General features: G+C 40.7%; 1 protein-coding gene across 2 annotated transcripts in view; it reads right to left on the bottom strand.

Annotated features, from left to right (window-relative positions):
* FGF12 (fibroblast growth factor 12) overlaps positions 1-6,252 on the bottom strand; it is a 502,610-nt gene extending 496,358 nt beyond the window's left edge. Inside the window, exons 1-2 of one of the 2 annotated variants that reach the window (XM_006200956.4) lie at positions 6,185-6,252; positions 5,893-6,035 (exon numbers count right to left, since the gene is read on the bottom strand). In XM_006200956.4, the coding sequence (XP_006201018.1) occupies positions 5,893-5,905 (13 nt within the window). In that variant the 5' untranslated portion in view covers positions 5,906-6,035; positions 6,185-6,252. Of the gene's footprint in view, positions 1-5,892; positions 6,036-6,184 lie in introns of those variants that run through there. The other variant, XM_072962847.1, reaches the window with a different exon arrangement.
* Positions 6,253-19,803: the final 13,551 nt, after the last annotated feature.

Consider the following 19,803-nt stretch of genomic DNA (forward strand, 5'->3'; position numbering starts at 1 on the left):
TGTATCTCCATCCCCAAACCCACAAGATGTTATATAACTGCCTTGAAACTAAGTCCCAGCAACATAGAGACATATCCACGTATCTGAGGAGTTACTACAAAAAATATATAATAAACACAAACAAAATCCCTTTGGGTAAATTAAATCCATTGCAGAAGTCAATGGAGATGATTTGCTGGGTGTCTGTGCAGTATGCTTGCTGCTGAAACTACAAAAATGGCAAGGATTAGTTTCTCCTCCTGCCCCCAGGATCTCAGTCTAATGAAAAGACAAACACAGCTAATAATAATGAAAGACTATGATTCTACACTCCAAATGCTTTACTGGTATGAGTTTAATTTCATAATCATGGTATTATATGCTATGGGGCTTGGGATAGGTATAGTAATTCTTATTCTACAGAGAAATAAAGATGAGTTGCCTAAGTCACTTAGTCTTTCTGAGCCTCGGTTTTGTTATCTGCAAAATGAAGTTAAAATACTTAATCGCAGGGTTTTAAGGAAAATAACATATATTAAAAGCCCTTTGGAAAAATACAGAGCATCTCGTAAATGTTATTTATGGCTATTAATATGTGACAAATCAGGAAAGCAAATATTAACAAATCCAATATACCATTATTAGTACTCAGTAGGCACAAAACAACACACGTAATAGGGTCAGAAGCTTAAAGGCATAAAAGGACAGGGGTAAGGGAGTGACAGGAGATAACTAACTGGCGACCTCCAGACTCACTACTAAGGCTAACCAGCCTCATAATAACCATCTAACGCAGACAATCGGTTACTAGCCTGGTAGCCCGTCAGTCGGAACAGCTTCTAGAGTAGATGCTGATTAGCAAGGGTTCCGATGTTCTCCCACACAACAGTTTTGTTTAAAGAAACTAAAAGTGTAACAAAAGGCAGGCATTACTGCTGTGGAATGTTAACTGTCTCTGTAGAGGCCATTAATCACTTTAAGGTTATATTCTAGTGCCCTGCTACCCTACCAGTACTCTGAGAGATGAATGGAGGAGAGACATACAGCAATGTTAGAAGCCATCAGCTCCTGAGTCTGCTGATGTATCCCCAGACTGTACGCTCCCGGAGGGCAACCCAGCACACTGTTTACATGTCCATCCCCTGCTTTTAACCACGAGCCTGGAACAGCGTGGCAACTCAGCAAATATTCTGAATTAAATGAAATGAACTCCCTTTAATATTTAAGGATCTTGAGACTCAGAGAAGAAAAGTGATTTGTCCAAGGTTATACCATTAGAGCTCAGATGAGAACAGGGATTTCCTATGTTCAATGCCCATTCTGTTACGTTTTTCTGCTGAATTACATTTTGCTTATTCTGCAATGGTCTCAGAGTTTTAGTTGTTTGTTTTTTAACCACAAAGTAGTTTTCCTTAAAATCTTCCCAGCTCCGATAAAGTAGTTACTACATAGACATTTCCTTTCTCTCCTGCAGGGTGAACCATTCTAGTTTCAGAGAAATGATTATTCTGTAACTTACATACATCAGTTCATGCCTCTGGCCTCACTCTAATGCTGGTGTGAAACTCAGAACACAGTTGAATCTTCATTGGGAACACATGTGCAGTTCTCGGTGAAGAAAGCAGGTCAGGTTACTGCCTTCTATGATCTGGAACCAAACTGATGTTCCTGGTAGCCAAACTTCTTTCACCTCTCCCAGTTTACAGTCTCCTGGATGCATGAGCATGGCACGATAAACTAATTAAGGCTATCCAGTTCAACACATATAATCTGAGTCCCTACTATGTAAATGAAATGTTTCATCTGATGCAGGCACCTGGGTAGCTGTGGGAACGTTAGAGGTTCACATTATGCCCACAAGAAAGTTAATCTATTAGTGGATATATGAGAATGAGATCTTGAGATCGGAGATTGAACCTTAGTTTCTTTTATTCTCAGAACTAAGGACATTGGGAACATAGCAGATGCTCAGTAAATATTTGTTTAAATAAAGAACACAAAAATTACAATGCTGACTGTAAGAAATGCAGCATGTGAGGGGCAAATAAGGACTTAGGTCATGAGAAGCATGCCAGTAAATATTAATTAGATGTAAGGGAGGTCAAGGGAGATGCTGCGGAACAAGGAGCATCTCAAATGAATCTCAAAAGAATTGAACAGAGGCACGTGACAAAGGGACGAGGGTAATGCTATATTCACTCTAAGCTACACCTTGATTTCAGCAGTCTAGTATCACACTACCATGGACATTTTCAGGAGCTCAAAATGAACCTACAGAGTAAGTGTTTAAAGATAATCAAAGGATTGAAATGAAATGGCTGGAGGAAGAACAGAGAGGGTATTTAAAAGTGAGTCCATTTTCTCATATAACCATGAAGCAAACACTCTCTTTTGCATTTAATTTCCATTCTTTCCAAAAGAAACCAAAAACTTACAATATGATCACGTATCCAAGAGTTTCCATACTGATTAGTTACAAGATATCAAATCTTCTATACTGACATGCCCAGAGCAGTGTCATTCATAGATGCAATCAGTCCCCTAACGTCTAAAGCAGTGCTTCTTAAACTGTACTGTGCATACTAATGACAACCAGGTTTTGCTGAAGTGAAGATTTGGTTCAGCACGTCTAGAGCAAGGCCTGAGATTCTGCATTTCTAACAAGCTTCCAGATGATGCTAATGCTGCTTGTCTATGGATTACGCCTTGAGTAGCAAGGTCTTAGATAAGTGGTTAACGCTGGCTATCCATCTCCATCACCTGAGTAGCTTTCTAAAAATACCTAAGCCCAGGTCCTACTCCAGAGCCAGTTAAACCAGAATATCTAATAGAGGTGTGACCTAAGCTTCTTGACGCTTTAAAAGTTCCACAGGTGTTTCTAACAGGCCGGCCTGAGAGTGAGAACCTAGCTAGACAAAGAAAGGATGGAGTACAGGCAGGAGAGGGGAAAAATAGAGACATTCTGGAGAGAGAGGGGAGAACCTCTTTCCTCCCTGTAAACCAATGCTTCTCAAACTTTAATGTGGGTACGAATAACCTAGAGATCTTGTTAAAAATCAGATTCTGATTCAGTAAGCCTGGAGTCAAGATCAAGAGCCTGCAATTCTACAAGGCTAGTCTTCAAACCGCATTTTTTATTATCAGGAGTCTAAATGAGTGGTTCTCAAACACGGCTGAACATATGCCTCTCTCCTTTCCTAACATTCTGGTGTAACTGGTACAGGGTTTGACCAGGCATGAGGGTTTTTTAAAAGCATGCCAGATAATTTTAACATGCAACAAAGTTTGTGAACCACTGCAAGGCACAAATTCTGTCAAAGCTGTCCAGACTGTGCACCAACCCAAACGTTTGAGGCAATCTTAATTACCACGGTACAGAAAGATCACTGAAATTACATCGCTGAATTGACTGCTAGGTCAACTGACTTATTTTTCTCTTTACTCTGGTAACAGGAAGTGATGCAAAGCAGTAAGTCAGGAAGCAAAAAAATTGATCTTATTTGTGAATAACTGAAGCTCAACTTGCTGGAGACTTGGAACAAGTGCTCTAAGGAAGGTTTTCAAATGCTGGAGGAAACACAAAGGTTGTCAAATGCTGGCAACAAGATTTAAGATTAAATGGGCCATTAGATATTTTTCTGAGATGGAGAACTCTTGAACTCTCAACTGAATCATGTAATAATACTTTTTGAGTATTAAAAGGTTTCCAGTAAAAAAAAAAAAAAGAAGTACATGTGCTTACACTTGAGAATGCCTTTCTAGAATTAAATTTGAATCTGTTGGGGGAAGAAGTTTGTACATGGCAGCATAAAGTATTTCAGATGTACCAATTCAAATGGGATATGGATATATTCCTTTTAATACACAATTTTTTCTCCTATAATAAAAATTTCAAGTTAGTTGCCATTTTTAACTGTGCCATTTACATCAACTTAGCAAGTGAGGCCAATGTGTAAATAATTAGCCATATTTCATATGATCATTACCTGACTAATTCAGTTATGAAAAGGAAGTCCAAGAACTAACATGCATAAGGACTTTCATCATGCCTTTGGCCTGGAGCAATTATGGTACCTCTGCATAATGACCACAACATGAGCTTGGGGCAAAATTCTTCGTTGCTTTTAGGTCAACGCTGGGAATTACGCCTCTATTGCTGCTATCTGGATTGTAATAGAACTTCTGGCCTGATTCTTCCCAGATATACTTCTGAGATTCTTTCTCTCTTCTTAACTCCCAAGACTGGCAGAACAGCCTGAATACTACTGTTATCAGAGACATAACCACCTGGAACTTTGAGTGACATGTAGCATATTTTATGGGTAAAGAAAGAAATAAAAATTTATTACTAAGAGATACATCCTCTTTTTATAATGGTCTAGAAATTGGTTTATAAACTGAGGCAAAAATATTACCAAGAACTTTTGCCAAATAATCAAGTTTAATAACCAAATAGCAGGTGTCCTCTATGTAAAAGGGGAAAAAAAAGCTTAGTAAAACGATACTCTGTTGTCAATCTTATATTCCAGAAATACTTAATCAGCTAAAATATTACAGACCTCTCTGAATTAAGATTTGGCTTCTCATTCTAAAATGGATTCTACAATAGAGTTAATAAACAGATGCCTCATGTATATTTATAGACATGGGCTCTCTCCTGTATGTACATCATTGTTAGTCAAGAAACTGCCCACCAGCAAATAATCAGAATAAATTGTCTAAATTAAAATTTGCCAGCCTGTCTGAATCCATGTTGAGTCAGTTATTTTCATATTGTAAATGCTTACCTAGGTTCAAATACTTAACTCTTCTAATAAGCTACTTCATTGAGCATACACCTGCTATCATTTGACACTCCAGTGTTGTTAATCAGCCCAGAAATAGGTAACCCACCACCACTCCCTGATCCTCAGCACATTACCACAATGACTGACATTCTTGGTTTAAAAATAAAACCTCATTTCAAATATAGCTTCTCGAGTTCTGGGTAATGAATATAGTTTCATAAAAGTTGACATCATTTCTTCTGCTTTCAGCAGAATTAAATACATCCAATATTCCTACTGGATATCTGACCACATCACTCAAGACTCTTGCAAGCTGGTGGGCGTTTTAAGGAGGAGGAGGAAGAAGAGACCTGCATAGATGAAGTTAAACTCAATCTTACAATTCTAACAGTCATTTTGTTTATGAGGTAAATATGCCAGCAGAAGTTGATTTTTACAGTTCGTTTACCAGTTAGTATGTGTATATTATACAGATTTGCTTATGAGGAGAAATATTAATACATACACATCCAGAACTCGTATATGCATCATGCTTGGAGCCAAGCAGTACTCCGATACACTGCTCTTCTTAGAGGTCAGTTCTAACGCACACTGTTTCAAATAGACCCAATTCCTCTGCCGATATATATTCAAAATGCAGTAGGATGTGGTCATACACATCCAGAAATACCATCTTCATGGGGTGGGGGTGGAGAAATCCAAACATTTTTTTCTATAGCAATGCATTATTGGATATCAGATACAAACGTGCCTGTCAGCAATCCGAAAGCAAATGAAATATATTTATCTGAACCCATCCATTCTACAGAAATTGCTTTATCAACACATCTCTCCTCCCCCACCATCTAAAGACTCTTCCCACCCCCCTACCTAAAAAGGAAAAAAAAAAAACTCATCACACTTCACTACGCAACTGATGGAGTATTAAGCACTGTCTTCCAAGCTGTGGGAGTTAAAAAGAAGTCGCCTTCCTGCCACACTTCCCTAGTGCTGCAACGGACATAGCATCTCCTCCTATCGACCTAGTATGATGCTCGCTCCCCAAGCACTGCAGTCCCCTCGCTGAAGACTGCCCTGACCACACGCACATGCAGCGGGAAGTCCCCCGATGGGGACAGCCACATACCTTTGCTCTCCATTTCGGTCCCTTTCGAGTGCTGGGAAGTTCAATGGAAGTTGGCCGGAAGATGTGGGCCCGCTTCAGATTCCCAAACCTGGGAAGCCAATCTGGTGATTTCGCCCGTACTTCCTTTCTTCCCCTCAGGCTTCCTGAAAGATGGGATTTCTTAAACCTTGAAGCTGCAATCAGCCACCAAAGGACACTTAGCAGCAGCAGCAGATTGCCTCAACAAGGGATAGGCTGAGCCCTGGTACTGATATGCATGCACGGTGCCCGCTCAGTTTTTTGGTTTTTTTACCTGGGTCCGGAAGCTGCAAGCAGGAGCTGTCCTCCGAACGTGGTGCTGCAGGTGTAGTGACAGATCATCCCACTTTGCTCTCTGGATGTACAGCAGATTTGCATAGGCGCTGGCGCGCATGCGCAGGGCGTCCCCCCTCTCCTTTTCGCCGCCTCCCGCTCCCCCGCCCTTCTCTGCTTCTCTCCCCAATACGGTCCTCAGTTATCCCCGCTGAAGAGCTGGAGCATTCGGTCACAGGGAGCGCTGCTAAAAATAAACGCTGGACCGGATTTTCCTTTGCAAACTAGAAAATGGATTGGAGTGGGACTGTGCATCAATCCAGTAAGATTTTCTAGGCGGGATTATGGAAGGGGTCTCCGAGCTGGGTATGGTTTTATTTACAAGCAGAAAGGAGAAAAGAGAAGGGTATTTACCAATCTTATTTAATGGTCACAGTTTGAGGTTCTCTTCCTAGTTGCTGCAGTAACTTTTCATGTATCTGCTTCCTCCTCTTCTATCCACGTCCCCCACTGACTTTGTTTCTCTTTGCATTCCCATCTTTGTTTCCTTTTGTTTTGGTGGGGTGGAGTGGGAATACTCCTGGAGACACCAAAAATTAATATTCTCCCGCTTCTTTGCTACTCAGACCGAGTCTCCTTGCTTCACTCAGATCTCTTTGGCCTCCACTTCAAAACTGCTCCACGAACAGGCGCCGAACAAAGCCACCGAGGACATTCTGAGATGCTCTTTTAGCTTCTTTCCAACAATCTACCAAGAAGCAAGAGTCCCCAAAGGTGGGGAGGCACTTTAATGATAAAAAGCACTTTAAAGCTGTATACTTCATCATTCTTATAAAGATGCAGAGGAGGAGTGTTTTTCTTGTATAAGGTTCTAGAGAAGGTTGCAAAGCCAAAAATCCCTTAAAGTACTATTCATATCATAATATTTTAAAAGCCCACACTATACTTAATTTATCTGCAACATGTTTAATAGGGGAAAAGTGTATTTACTACTTTTTTTTCAATAATCCCAATTCTCCTAAAAGAATAATTTCTCTTTGAGAATAATAGTCTTCTTCTCAGGCATAAACATAGATCTAAAAAACTAGTATCGAATGACTAAGGAGAGAGATGTGAAGATTAATCACACACTCCAGGTTACACAAAGGTCCCTCCACAGTAGCCTTCCAATCCCAATTTTCAAAACATTGAAATACAATGAAATGTACTCCCAGCAAGAAACCTGAGGCAAACTATAATTCCATTTTCTTCTGGTGAGTCAGAAGGCATCCTGGGATTTTTCCAGTGCCTTAGGGCCATGATTACAAATATTAATCATGATGGTTCAACAAGACATGGACATTTATTAGTGGAGGACTCCTGCTGATGAACTGCTGTGGCTGGGCAATGCTTGCCTCCATTCAGCACTGGGGAATTAAAACACTTGAGTATGGGATTCCAGAGGCCACATCCTAGGGTCTACTAACCTTTAGGCTCTCTGACTGCATGCCCAAGTAAATATTTGGGGGGGGGATCACAAAACTCAGGATTTCTTTAAATTTTGATAGGCTTTGGAAACACCTTTAGAGTCTATCTATCTACACCCAATATTTAGTTTACAAATGGAGAGGCAAGGAGGGCACCTGACTTGGTAAGAGTCACATAGTGGAGCGGAACCAGGCTCAGAACCTAAGGGTACTGCCTTGTAGGCAGAGGGATCCATCTACTCTAAGATGATTTCTTATACACCTACCTCGCATCTACAGTGAACAGGAACAGGCAGAACCTCTTGAGTTTGTGAATTTTCATTATTTCATTCAGAATTTTTAAAACCCAAGTGCTTTATTAAATAGAAAATAGATCTAATGCAAAATTTGTGGTGTGACATTTAAGGTCTTTCTGTTACTTGGATCCAAACTACCTTTCAGGTCTTCTCTAAGCTTAACTCCTAGACAACACTTGCCATTATTCTAAGCAAACCTCAAGATTCTCCTTGTCCATATCTTCACTTACAGTCATTTTTGGAGCATCTTTACCTCCTTACACCACTAACAAATCATCTACATATCCAAACCTTACATATTACTCAAAATTCTAAAATTCTGTCTCACTCCTACAGTCTTCCTGATCCTTTCAATATGAAAATATTCTCTAATAGGAAGAGCAATATTGCTGTAACCTCTCTTACAGCATTTGTTACTTTCTATTTTGTATTACAATTATGTGCATATCTCATTCCTGTTCCCAATCCTTACTTTAAAAATAGGCTCCTAATTCATCTTTGTAGCGTAAAGGGTGCCCTGAACATAGGAAACACTAATAAATGTTTGACAAATTAATAATATTTAGTATACATGTTGTGAGTATGGGACACAGACCACAGACACTGTGATAACAAATAGAGATGATAATAAAATTGAGCTGACACTACTAAGCGCTTACTATGTGCCAGGCACTATTATGAGGATTCCAAATGTCTTCATTAACTTTATCTTCATAAAACTCTCTGAGTTTAGTACTATTATCACATGTATTTTAAAGATGAGCCATTAGAGAGGCACAGATAAGTTAAAGTATAAATAAAATACGATCCCTGCCCTACAGAAACATAAAGCTTATTAAAGGTGATGGAAACAACTATTTTTAAATACGTGGTGAGGTGTAAGATAGAGGTCATGGCATGTAGGGCGGAAGCACAGAAGTTGGGCAGTTAGCCAGCCTGCAGGTTTTAGGAACTAGAGGCTGGAAGCCTTCAAGTTCTTCCCCCTTTGTTAAAAAAGAAAAGCGTCTACCCACCCGCCCCCAACCCAAATGGGAGAGGATTTAAGGACAGAATTGCTTCATGAAAGAATTAATAAGAAACCATTTGACCTGGTTATGATGAACCTGCTTGATGATAACCTTGGAAAAGGAAAAACAGACTAGTAGCCTGATAATCTGCTATTTCAAAATGCCAAGAATTAGGTGGGACTAGATCCCTTGTATTTCAGGTGCCCCCTTTCACCATCAAAAATTGTCCCAGTTTGAACAAGAAATGATAAGGCCATATTACTTAAATGACAAAACTGAATGAGACTAGCACCACCAACACTTGACACTTCAGCCAAATTCTGATGAACATGCAGTTGACTGGTTGTATGTGCACATTCAGATTCTCTAGATTTCCTATTCTCTACTAGAATGTACGGACACAATATGCATTATTGGGATCAATTAACATCAGTACATTAAATTATAATGAACAATTTAAAGAGCCTTGCTAATGTGTCAAATCAATTACCAGTCCAGTCCACAGAGACTCTCCCACATGTTCACTATGTTCTTCCAGAAGTGCTGAATACAAACTGAAAGGAACTTGTGAGCTTTTCTTTTTGCCCAATTATTTTCTTACTATTCATCTTTTATAACTGATGATCTATCTTTAAAAATAACGACCATTTAGAACTCTTTCTGGCGATGATACTAAGGTCAACTCACGACTATAAACGAGTATTCAGTGTAAAATGGGACAGCTGACAGCCTCTGCTGAGGGTATCATTCGTAACTGTCACCAGAATGAAGCTCCACAAGGACAAAAACCATGTCCATGTGTTCACGGTTGTATCTCTAGCATCTAGAACAGTGCGTGGAACCTGGAAGGCTTTATTTAATACCTGATAAGTAAAAGAGAGAGTTTGATGAAATAGAGCTTCCTCCGTGGCCACAGAGCTGGTTCACTTGGCAAGTGGGAGGCATCAGTCAGCAATGCTAGTGGCATAATAAACAGGATCACAGTGACCTGCAAGAGGTAGAAAGATGATCACAACACAGCTAACAAATATGCTCAGTGTTTGCTCTTGGACGAAGACCATAAATAATCAGGCCTAGATGCAGGTATCTCTTTGGCAGGCTAAATGGTAGGGCCATACTTTCACAGAGAGTCTAGGAGGCTGGAGAAAAACAGTTATAGAGGAAAGAAGAATAAAGTAAATGACAAAAGTTTCAGAGGACAAAAAGGTGATGAGTCAGTGGGACACGGCCATATGAGAATGACAGCACTGTAGAGATTGGGTACTGTCCCTCAAAGGGCAAACGTAACTTGATTACCTGCTATATTCTCTTCCTTAGGCGAAGATAAAATTACACTCTCCTAAGAAGAAAATGGCAAGTGATAAAGTTTCAGTAGAATGTTTCAGGTTGCAGGTACTTAGTGGAGGTGAGTAAAGAACAATCTGAAAGATGAGACATGGCAGAAGAGGACGCAGGTCATCTGGGTGTATCTTGTCAAGGAACCACCTGCCCACATGGTTGAACAGTGATTTCCCTAGGGGCAATTAAAAGTCTAAAGAAACTTGCAGAGTAATGATGCATGATGTCTGGAGGCCAAATGACAAACATTTTTGACATTTCTTGTTAAGAACTTTGTCCACTTGACAATATTAGAGGTTTATACACAAGCCATCAACTGACAACTTCTAGTCCCATCTGTTAGACTGGCATAATGCCCACTTAAAATGGGGTGTGGCAATCTCATTAAATCTTAGGTCTCAAGTAGACACAGGTTGATATTAGTCAAAACAGACTCCTGGGAACTAACACTTTTCAACTGTTAGCACCTTTTCACTTTGGGGATCAGAAATAACACGGCAAAATGACATGCAAAGTAACTTTTGAATCTGGCTGGGATCATGATGATGATCAACCATCTTTAAGTTCTGGTGATGAGAGTAGACCAAATGTACATCAAGTTTTAGTCTAAAGATGTACTATAAAAACACTGTCTCAAAGGAATGCAGACATTTTCAATAAAGCCATTTCCTCATCCTACACCCCTCCCCTAAATACATGGATTCCAAATACATTCCAAATACATGGATGGTCAATATTTTTTCTGGTAAAAATTGCATATGAATAAGTAGTCCTTCAAAACCAACAAATATAACGAAAGTCTGTCATTAATTCATTAAAAAAGCTTTCTATATGCCAGGTACTCTTCTAGGTACTAGGGTATATCAGTAGTCTGTGGACCTCATAGTGTTTACATTGTAGCTTCACAACTACAAGAAACTTCTTGAATCTTGTAGCTCAAACATTTATGACACAAAAGTAAAAAGTGAGTTGAGGTGCAGAATGGGGAGAAAACTTTTCCCAAGTCAAGTAGCAAGTTACAAATAAGATTAGAAGTCTACTGATGCTCCATTTCATCACAGCCTTCTCCAAACGATATGCATTCTGTGTTGTAGTTGTCCTATTTGTATGACACTGCAAACTTTATTTCAGAACTCTATTCATTTCACTTGATAAACACAACTGGAAGTCCTTTTTGAAGGGCTGGAAAATGGTATCTACACTACATGTGTTACCAGTAATAAACAACCTCCATAATGTGTTCTAACATAATGTTTGACTGAAGTGTATCATTTGTGTGATGAATAATAACAAAGATTTCTTTCACTACCAGTCCCCTTAACTTGGTAAAAATCTTTCTGGTTTATATTTATACTCAAATCCCAATGCACTTAGTGGTTATGGCTACCCAGGCAAAGTAAAATGCAGAAATGAAGCAACTGGCCACATTATTATTGCCAAAAATCCACTATTAAAAAGAGAGAAGATTAATGAGTAGTTTTAGCCAACTGAAATTAAATAAGAGCAAATGAATACAATAGTGTAACGGCTCCCATAGGTGTATTAACCAAAGGGTGTTATTAACAGGGACTTGGAGGTTTATGACCAATTGCTGATAATACTGACACTACAATTTACCATACAAAAATGATGAATGGATTTTTATATTTGTTGTCTTTTTAAAAAGTCTTTTCCAGAATTTTTTACATCGTCTTCTTTTCCTATTTAATCATTTTATCCCACGGAGAGGACTCCATTGGACTAGATGTTAAGGAAACAAAGACAAGGACTGTGGTTAGAGATGGAACCAAGACAGCTGCTCTGCACAGAGGGTCCTCGTGTGATTTCAAGGCCCTGCTGGTGTAAGACTATGATGCTGCTGATGCCCCCGGGGCCCTCTCTCAGTCATCTGAAGTCTGCCTCAATTTAAAATATCTACTGCTTTTCATCTGATTTTAAATTTATGCCCATATAGTATGACTGGCAAAACTTTCATTCAGCTTACCCAGGCCCTTCCAAATTCTTCCAATAAACATTTTTGCTCCTCTGTGGAGAACTGCAAGGTATCAATAATTAATAGCTGTTATAAGAAGGATATTGGGAAGGGTTGAGGCTTAATTCTGGTTTCTTCCTCTGTGAAGGAAAGGACTTGGGCGAAACAGTCTGTAAGGCGCCCCTTCCGGCCCTGACCCTGGAATTTTCAGTCTGTGGACCTCAGTACCCCTCCTCATCAGAGTGGTGCTGGCCCTTGGCTACCACACGGGATGTCACATTCCTTGTAGCATCACTGTCAGAGCTCAGAGGGCCACTAGAGTGCCTCTAACGCAACACCTTTAGTTTACATACAGGAAGCCTCAGTCCCGCAGAGGCGGGGGGGGGGGGGGGGGGGGGGGACGGACACGACTCTTGTATCTGAGCTTGCAATTGCTTGAATCCAAAGTCAGTCCCTTTAACTGTAAACTTCCTATCTCTTTGCCACTTGACGATTCCTTATGGATGAACTACAAAGTACTTGAGCACAAAACAGAAAAGAGCTTGAAGTGAAGAGAGAGCATTCGACTAGGCCCCATTAATGCCATTTAACCACTAACAATCAGTTACCAACCCTATCAACAGCCTCCTACACCTGCTCACTCCCCCTTTCTCCCCTCTGTCCTTTCACTTGTTTCTTTTTCACCCTCTGCATCATGACAGCCATCTAAGCTGGCAGATGACTCAAGGCTGCAATAAATAAAGGAGGACAAACTCAGTTTCATAGAGCTACAGGATTGGATAGAGAGTTTACACTCACTCTTTCTCAGCCAAGGAAACTTAATTTATCCTCCAAAATCCACTTAAAACTTTCCCTGAGAAACTTTGTCTGAATCTCCACATTATTTCCTATGTTTCTCATTCCATCTGTCATTTCTTTATATATCTGTCTCTTTCTAAAGGTGAGGCATTCCTATCACAGAGCAGTGTCCAGCACACAGCAGACACGGAGTAACCATATCCTGAATTCATTAATGAATCAGTGATTAAATGAATGGTGGTCCAGATTGTTCCTGGAACTCTCAGTTAAGCTGACTTGTTCATTCACTCTTCCCCAAGAACAAATAAAAGTGAGCTTTGAACAGCAATACAGCAAAGCTTCTTCTGCACTAGATCTACTGTTGGGTCCCTCAATGTTGCCCACTGATCTGCTTTATTCTTGCTGTTTCTCTCTGAGTCTCCAGAAACAAGGTCTTCACTTTTGTTTTCTTAGACTTGTGCTTTCTTCACTCTATTTTTTCTCCCTCTGGTCTTGGGTATACCATTTCCCTAACTTCCCACCTTACCCCCACTACCACAGCATACAGAGTCCTCATTCCCAATCTTTCAACTTGGCTCCACAGACCTCCATGCGCCAAACCAGCATTCTGACTCAGCCAAGGGAAGAAGGAATGATTCGGACAAAGTACTGCGTGAATGAAAAATACTCCATAGATTTTGATGTTCCAGTTTTGAATCCTAAATATAATGGAATGTTATACTCTTTGATCCCATTACCCACTTCCTTTAGTTCTGTCTCAACTATTATTTCTTCTTTTAAGTGGGGAACTGAAAATACCTTAATTCTTGGTTTTCTCCCTGCATAGAGGGTTTTTCTTTCCCCCCCTTAAGTGAGATGTTAGCCTCTGTGGCCAAATATAGCAACATACATCAAGAATCCCCCTAGAACACAAAGAGCCATTGTACCTTCTAATAATGGATGTGGTGCTTTCTCAACTGAACATAAGTATGTTTGAGAAGCACATTTAAAAAGATGATGTATTCTTACAGGATACATTACTGCGCATTTATAAACACTATTTCCACACTGATGCACGTGCCAAATCATTTGCTATTACTACATTCAGCATTACTTGCACTCTCATAGTGCCAAAAGAGTAATGTCTCGTAAGTACAGAAAGCAGACATTTTGAGGCAGCAAAGATGGAGATGGAAGAATCACCAATGGAATGATACCTTGTTACACTTGAGTTCTGTTTTTTAATTACATTAAAGGGTGATCACTGCAATAAGTTGTCATTCAGGCTCTAAAGGGAGGGCCGTGGAAGTCTGAATGTAGCCAAGCAGAAAGCAAATGAAAAAAGAAGAAATGGAATAGTTCACTCATCTTACTGATGTACTGAAAATCAGAATTCAGAAAAGAAATCAACAGTGAAAACACCTAAGTTTATGAAGTGAACTTAAGAATACTTCTTTGTGGGTTATAGATCCAATATGATTAAAATGTCACCATTTTATCACTAAGGAAAGAGAATGACTTGTTCTTGTGTAGCATCAGAATTTTTCAAAAGGACAGGGTGATAATGTAGGAAATCAAGCACCTTTCTCAAGCTGAAGGTAGCCCCTAAAACCCAGGGTAACGTACTCGAGTAGCTTATACTTATAATGTGAATTCCATACCAATGTAACAAACATCTTAATTTTTGTCTAACATTGAGCTGGGTGCTTTATATCCACTATCTTATGAAATCCCCATAAAAGCACTGACAAGAAACTGAGACTCCAAGCGGGTATAATATTTGCTAAAAATACACAGCACGTGAGCTGTAGAGTTAGAAATCCAACCAGTCCCTTCCAGAATTTAAACGTCTGGCCTTTGCACATGCCTCGAGGACATATACTTGGTAGGTAAGACACCTTCCAACACCAGCGTTTGCATAAATTCGTGCTGTAGGAGCCCAGGAGAGAGAGTGTGTTTCTTTACCAGTCAGAGAGGGGGCAAGGAACCCTGAAAGACGAAAAAGCCTTTCCAGTGAAGAAGGGAAAGCCATTTTTGGCAGAAGTTTCAGCACTAGACTCTAAGTGGAGAGAGAGTGTAGGGTGGATTTGAGATGAAGCAAACAGTCCAAATGTTGCTTAAGTGGTGAAGGGAGGCAGAGGGAAAAGGTGCTGAATTGAGGAAGGGGCCTTAACACTCCGAGGAGTCCCCTTAAGGCCCGGCCATGACCATATCTGAGGGGCCAATTTCAATTTCTGCACCAATGGCCTTGGCCATTTCAGGCAGTTGTTACCGTGCTGGAGCAGAGGAGTTGCCTGCGTGGACTGCCTTCCAGTGTAACTTATTTACGTCTCCTAAAGCCCTTGGCGTGCTCTCCCTTGATGGTTTTCGTGTTTATTTGTCCTATCAAACCAGCTCTTTGACTGCAAAGACTGAATCTTGCACCTGTGTTTTCCTCCAGACCTACCCTTTCCAGCACAGCTCCCCTGAGGGTCCTGCCTTGACATTCCAAGCTGCTGAGATTGCACAAAAGACATCTGGGCCACGTGCAAATTTAGATCTCCATCCTTTGACCTCACCCACTCAGCAGTCTGATCCTGGATTCTCTCTCTCTCCTGGGCCACCAGCGCTGTATCTGACTTGCATTTACCTCACCTCCCTAAGCAGCATGACGCAAGATCCAACGTCTGCCCTTCCAGCCATGCTTCTCTCTCTCCTCCTTACTCTGTGAGTTCTGCAACCACCTTCAGGACAGCAGCCCTTCCACCTCTACGTCTCCCAGGGCTTCTGCTCCCACGGAAGTCCCGCTGGCTCCCCTTGCCCACCTGCCCTTCCTGGAGGCGGAGTGAAGAGAACACGTGGCACAGAGCCTGAAAAGTGATAGCACAACTTCTTAGCCACTTTTACTCTATAAAACATGCACTCTGTATATATTATTTCTAATCCTTCCTACTCTTCAAGTTTGTGAATGATTATTCCTAAGGTTCACAAGGTTACTAGTCAATAAAACTAAAGTGGTTAAACCTCACATGTGGTTGAAATCAATCATCTTTGGTGAATTGGATTTCAACACTTCTCTCCCACTGCAATTTCTAACTTTAATCTTTTTTTCTTTTTTTCTATTTAGTGTTTAATATGTTACAGCGACAATAAACATGAAAAATAGCTTTAATTTGAATGCTCATAAAACTGTGCCGAGAAATGAAAAATATCCTGAAATGCCTATGCTCAGGAGAATTGAAATAGAATAAATACTACCAAGTAGTTGAACTCTTATTATTCTCAAAAATATGCTAAAATTTAAACAAGTTTATCAAAGCATTTTGGTGAAAATTTTAATGATCAGTCATAAAATCTGATGTCATGGAGGGACCTCGTCATTTAAATACTTCCTCAGCTCTTGACAGCAATAGGTCTCAGTTAAGCCAGCAGATCTTCTGAATCCTTGTTTACATTTGTGAAATGGGATGATATGTATTTGAAATGACTGTTTGGTAAAAAGCAAGGCACTCTGCAATGCTAATTTTGCCCTTCTTTAAAATCTACAGATATGGTTCATTTCTATTTTCAATTCAGTCAACAAAAAGGTAGTTATTACTAGCAGCAGATATTTTATGATATAACATACCACTACTATTATGATTACTCTCAGCGTAGCCTCAAAGGGCCTGCGCCACTACACTTCCAGCCCATGTCCCTGCTCTCCCCATGCTTGGCCTTCTCTCCAACCACGTCTCTTGTGCTCCCAAGTGCATCACACTGTGTCCTGCCTCTGTGTGTGCATCTCTGATGCTCTCCCTGCCTATGAAGACTCCATGCCCCCTTTTCTTTCTGGCTCCCTCAGAAGTCTCCGCACAGGTGTCAGCCCCTCTAGGACACCACCTCATGTCCTCCAGTGCAACTCGATGCTCCTTGCCCAGGCTTGCATAGAACCCCAAACGTTCCTCTTCCATGACTTAAATTGCTGGGTGCCCTTAGGGCTCCCTTTTCAGAGTTGAAGCTCCGTGAGGAAGAGCACCCCAGAATCATCTGTATGATATCCAACGCAGTGCACCACAGCTAACAGACACCCATTAAGTATTAGGTGAAGATAGGAAAAGCAGGACTTCCCTGAAGGAAAACTGAGGCCCACAGTGGGCCTTGCCCAACATCACAAAAATAAGTGGCAGCGTCCCTGTGAAATCCATTCCACTGGCACCCTGGGGCCAAGGCCAGCCCACTCTCCACATGGCTCTATCGCTAGTTTGGGGCTCTGGGTATTTCAGAAATAGTGGTGCTATATATTTAAACACTCCTGCCTGTGTTCATTTGACAAACCTAAGGAATCTGAAACAGAAATACTTAAAAGGGAATACACTGCTTTGCAGAAAACTAGAAAATAGTTAAATACACTGATTCTTGAATCACTGACAACATTGCATTCTATCTATTGTAATCTTTATAATCAAGTGAAGAACAAGAGGAGACTCTGCTTCCAAAAATACACCTATATATTTACCTATAATTAAACCAAGGAGAAAGGAGATTTTATAATTCAAATAAATAAAGTCAAAATTAAGATAGAGGAATTTTTTTTTTGGTCTCATCCAAGCAAAATATTATTTATCAAAATAAAACTAATGACCCATCATGGTTACTGGATTTCTACAGCCATCTGTCAAAAGCAAGCCAAGGATTTGCAGTATTTACAGCAAATCCCAACCAAAGTAGTGGCTGGAAAAACCATTGTGACAGATTTTTCTGAGCCCTCACTCATCAGGAATTTCAATCTCATTATTTGAGAAGAAGTCAGATTTCCAGTTGCCCAGAGCCATCTATGGCATATAAGAGACTGGGTGAGTTGTGAAATAGTAACTACAGACCGAGGGTTAAAGTTGTATGTGAACAATCATTAAATGTTTCCAAATAGCACTTTCAGAGTATTGTGCATTGAATTAGAAGTCAAGCTTGCTGTCAAGGTGACCCAGAAGAACCTTCTCCCACAGCACTTGCCTATCTTACCCTGCCTGTCCTAACAGGACCCCTCCAGGTGTCCGGGAGCAGCTTCTGCTTCCCTGTCTCTAGGACACTGTTCACCTCTGGAATGCACCTTTCTCTTCCACTCTTTTTTTTTAACGGCTTTATTGAGGTATAACTGACATGCAAAAAACTTCATATTTAACATATATAATTTGATGAGCTTGAACACGTGCATACATCCTTGAAACCATCACCACAATCAAGGTAATAAACATATTCACTACCTCCAAAAGTTTCTTTGTGTCCCTTTATTTTTGTTGGTGGTAGTGGTGGTTGTCTGTTGTCTTTGTGTGTATGTGTGTGATAAGAACACTTAACATGAGATCTGCCCTCTTGACAAATGTCTAAGTGCACAACCCAGCACAGTTACTATACTGTACAGTGTATACTATATGTATTATGTTGTACAGGTCTCTAGAACGTATTCATCTTTCATAACTGAAACTTTATATCAGACTGAACATTTCCCCCTAATTCTTCTTAGTTACCTACAAAACTATACCAAATTCCATGTTCTAGAAGTCAAACAAAACAGAAGAACTTCCCAGATTCCACCAAATTCTTTTTTACTCTTTAAAGATTTATGATTCGGATAAACAAATTCTGTCAAGAACTGTCTGCTGAGTGAACAGCCCCTTCCAATTAGTTTTGTATGTTCTTAATCACCCTGTAGCGGGCTTCTAGAGGGAGAAGGTCCTATCATGTCTACATCTTTCTCTTGGTCCCTAATCCCTCAGCAAATGTGTCAAATTCCCTATAACAATCATGCCACTGGAAGTGGTACAAGTGATCTACGCAATTTCCCTATTCTGGCTAGAACTGCAGAGGCTCGCTCAGAGCCCTTGATAGGAAGTGTCTTTGAGAGGCTACAAGGCTGAAAACGGGCAACATGCCTCACGATCCTTTGTAGCACCTTGGGCTGGTCACCACATCCTTGCTGACTCCCTGCTCTGAGTCACCCGCACATGAAAGGGGAGCTTTCATCCCGGCATCTTAAAAATCCTCCACTTGGAAGAAAGAGCGCGTTCTCTCTGGAGGATAAAAGTGAAACTGCAACTGTGTGAAACGTGTCTCAGCCAGGTGTGGGCCCTGCTGGAGTCAGCGCGGGGACAGGCTCACATCTCTCTCCATCAATAGGCTAGTTTGAAACTTTTCTCTCCAAAGTGTCTGAAACTGAGCCAACCAAAGCAATTCAGAAACCTAACCCGTGTAACTCGGGTCACACAATGTGCCTTTCAGTCACTGACATCATTTCTCATTATGGGCAAATCAGGCAAAGGCACAGTTTGATGTAGATGAAGACGTGGCTCAGACCAAAGGTGCCCAGCTTCAGCTTCTGAAACGATTATTCTTAGGACATCAGCCGCCGCTTCACCGTAGCTCTGAGCTGCACCCCGGACCCCACCCTGCCTTCCCATCTGGCTCTTAGAAGTCCCTTTTCTTCTGTGCCATCTGCAGTTCCCCTAATGTAACAGGACCTTAATAATATCAGCAACCCACCCCCTGTCAAATCCTGCCTGACGCTTAGTAGGAATACAGTAAATATTTGTTGAATGAATGACTAAATGGAAATTGAGGATGATGGAACCAGCATTTAACAGCTCTTGAGCTCCAAGGAGAGGCACTCGGTAAATAAGAACCCAGGGCTATTAGCACTAGTTGGCTGTTGTTCAACCCCATATCGGGTATGATATAAACTTCTAAATACGATCTGCACACTTAGAGGCTAAAAGGAGCTCTGGAGACTGCATTTATGTTCCACGGAA

The sequence above is a fragment of the Vicugna pacos genome, chromosome 1, assembly GCF_048564905.1.
Source record: "Vicugna pacos chromosome 1, VicPac4, whole genome shotgun sequence".
NCBI lineage: Eukaryota > Metazoa > Chordata > Mammalia > Artiodactyla > Camelidae > Vicugna > Vicugna pacos.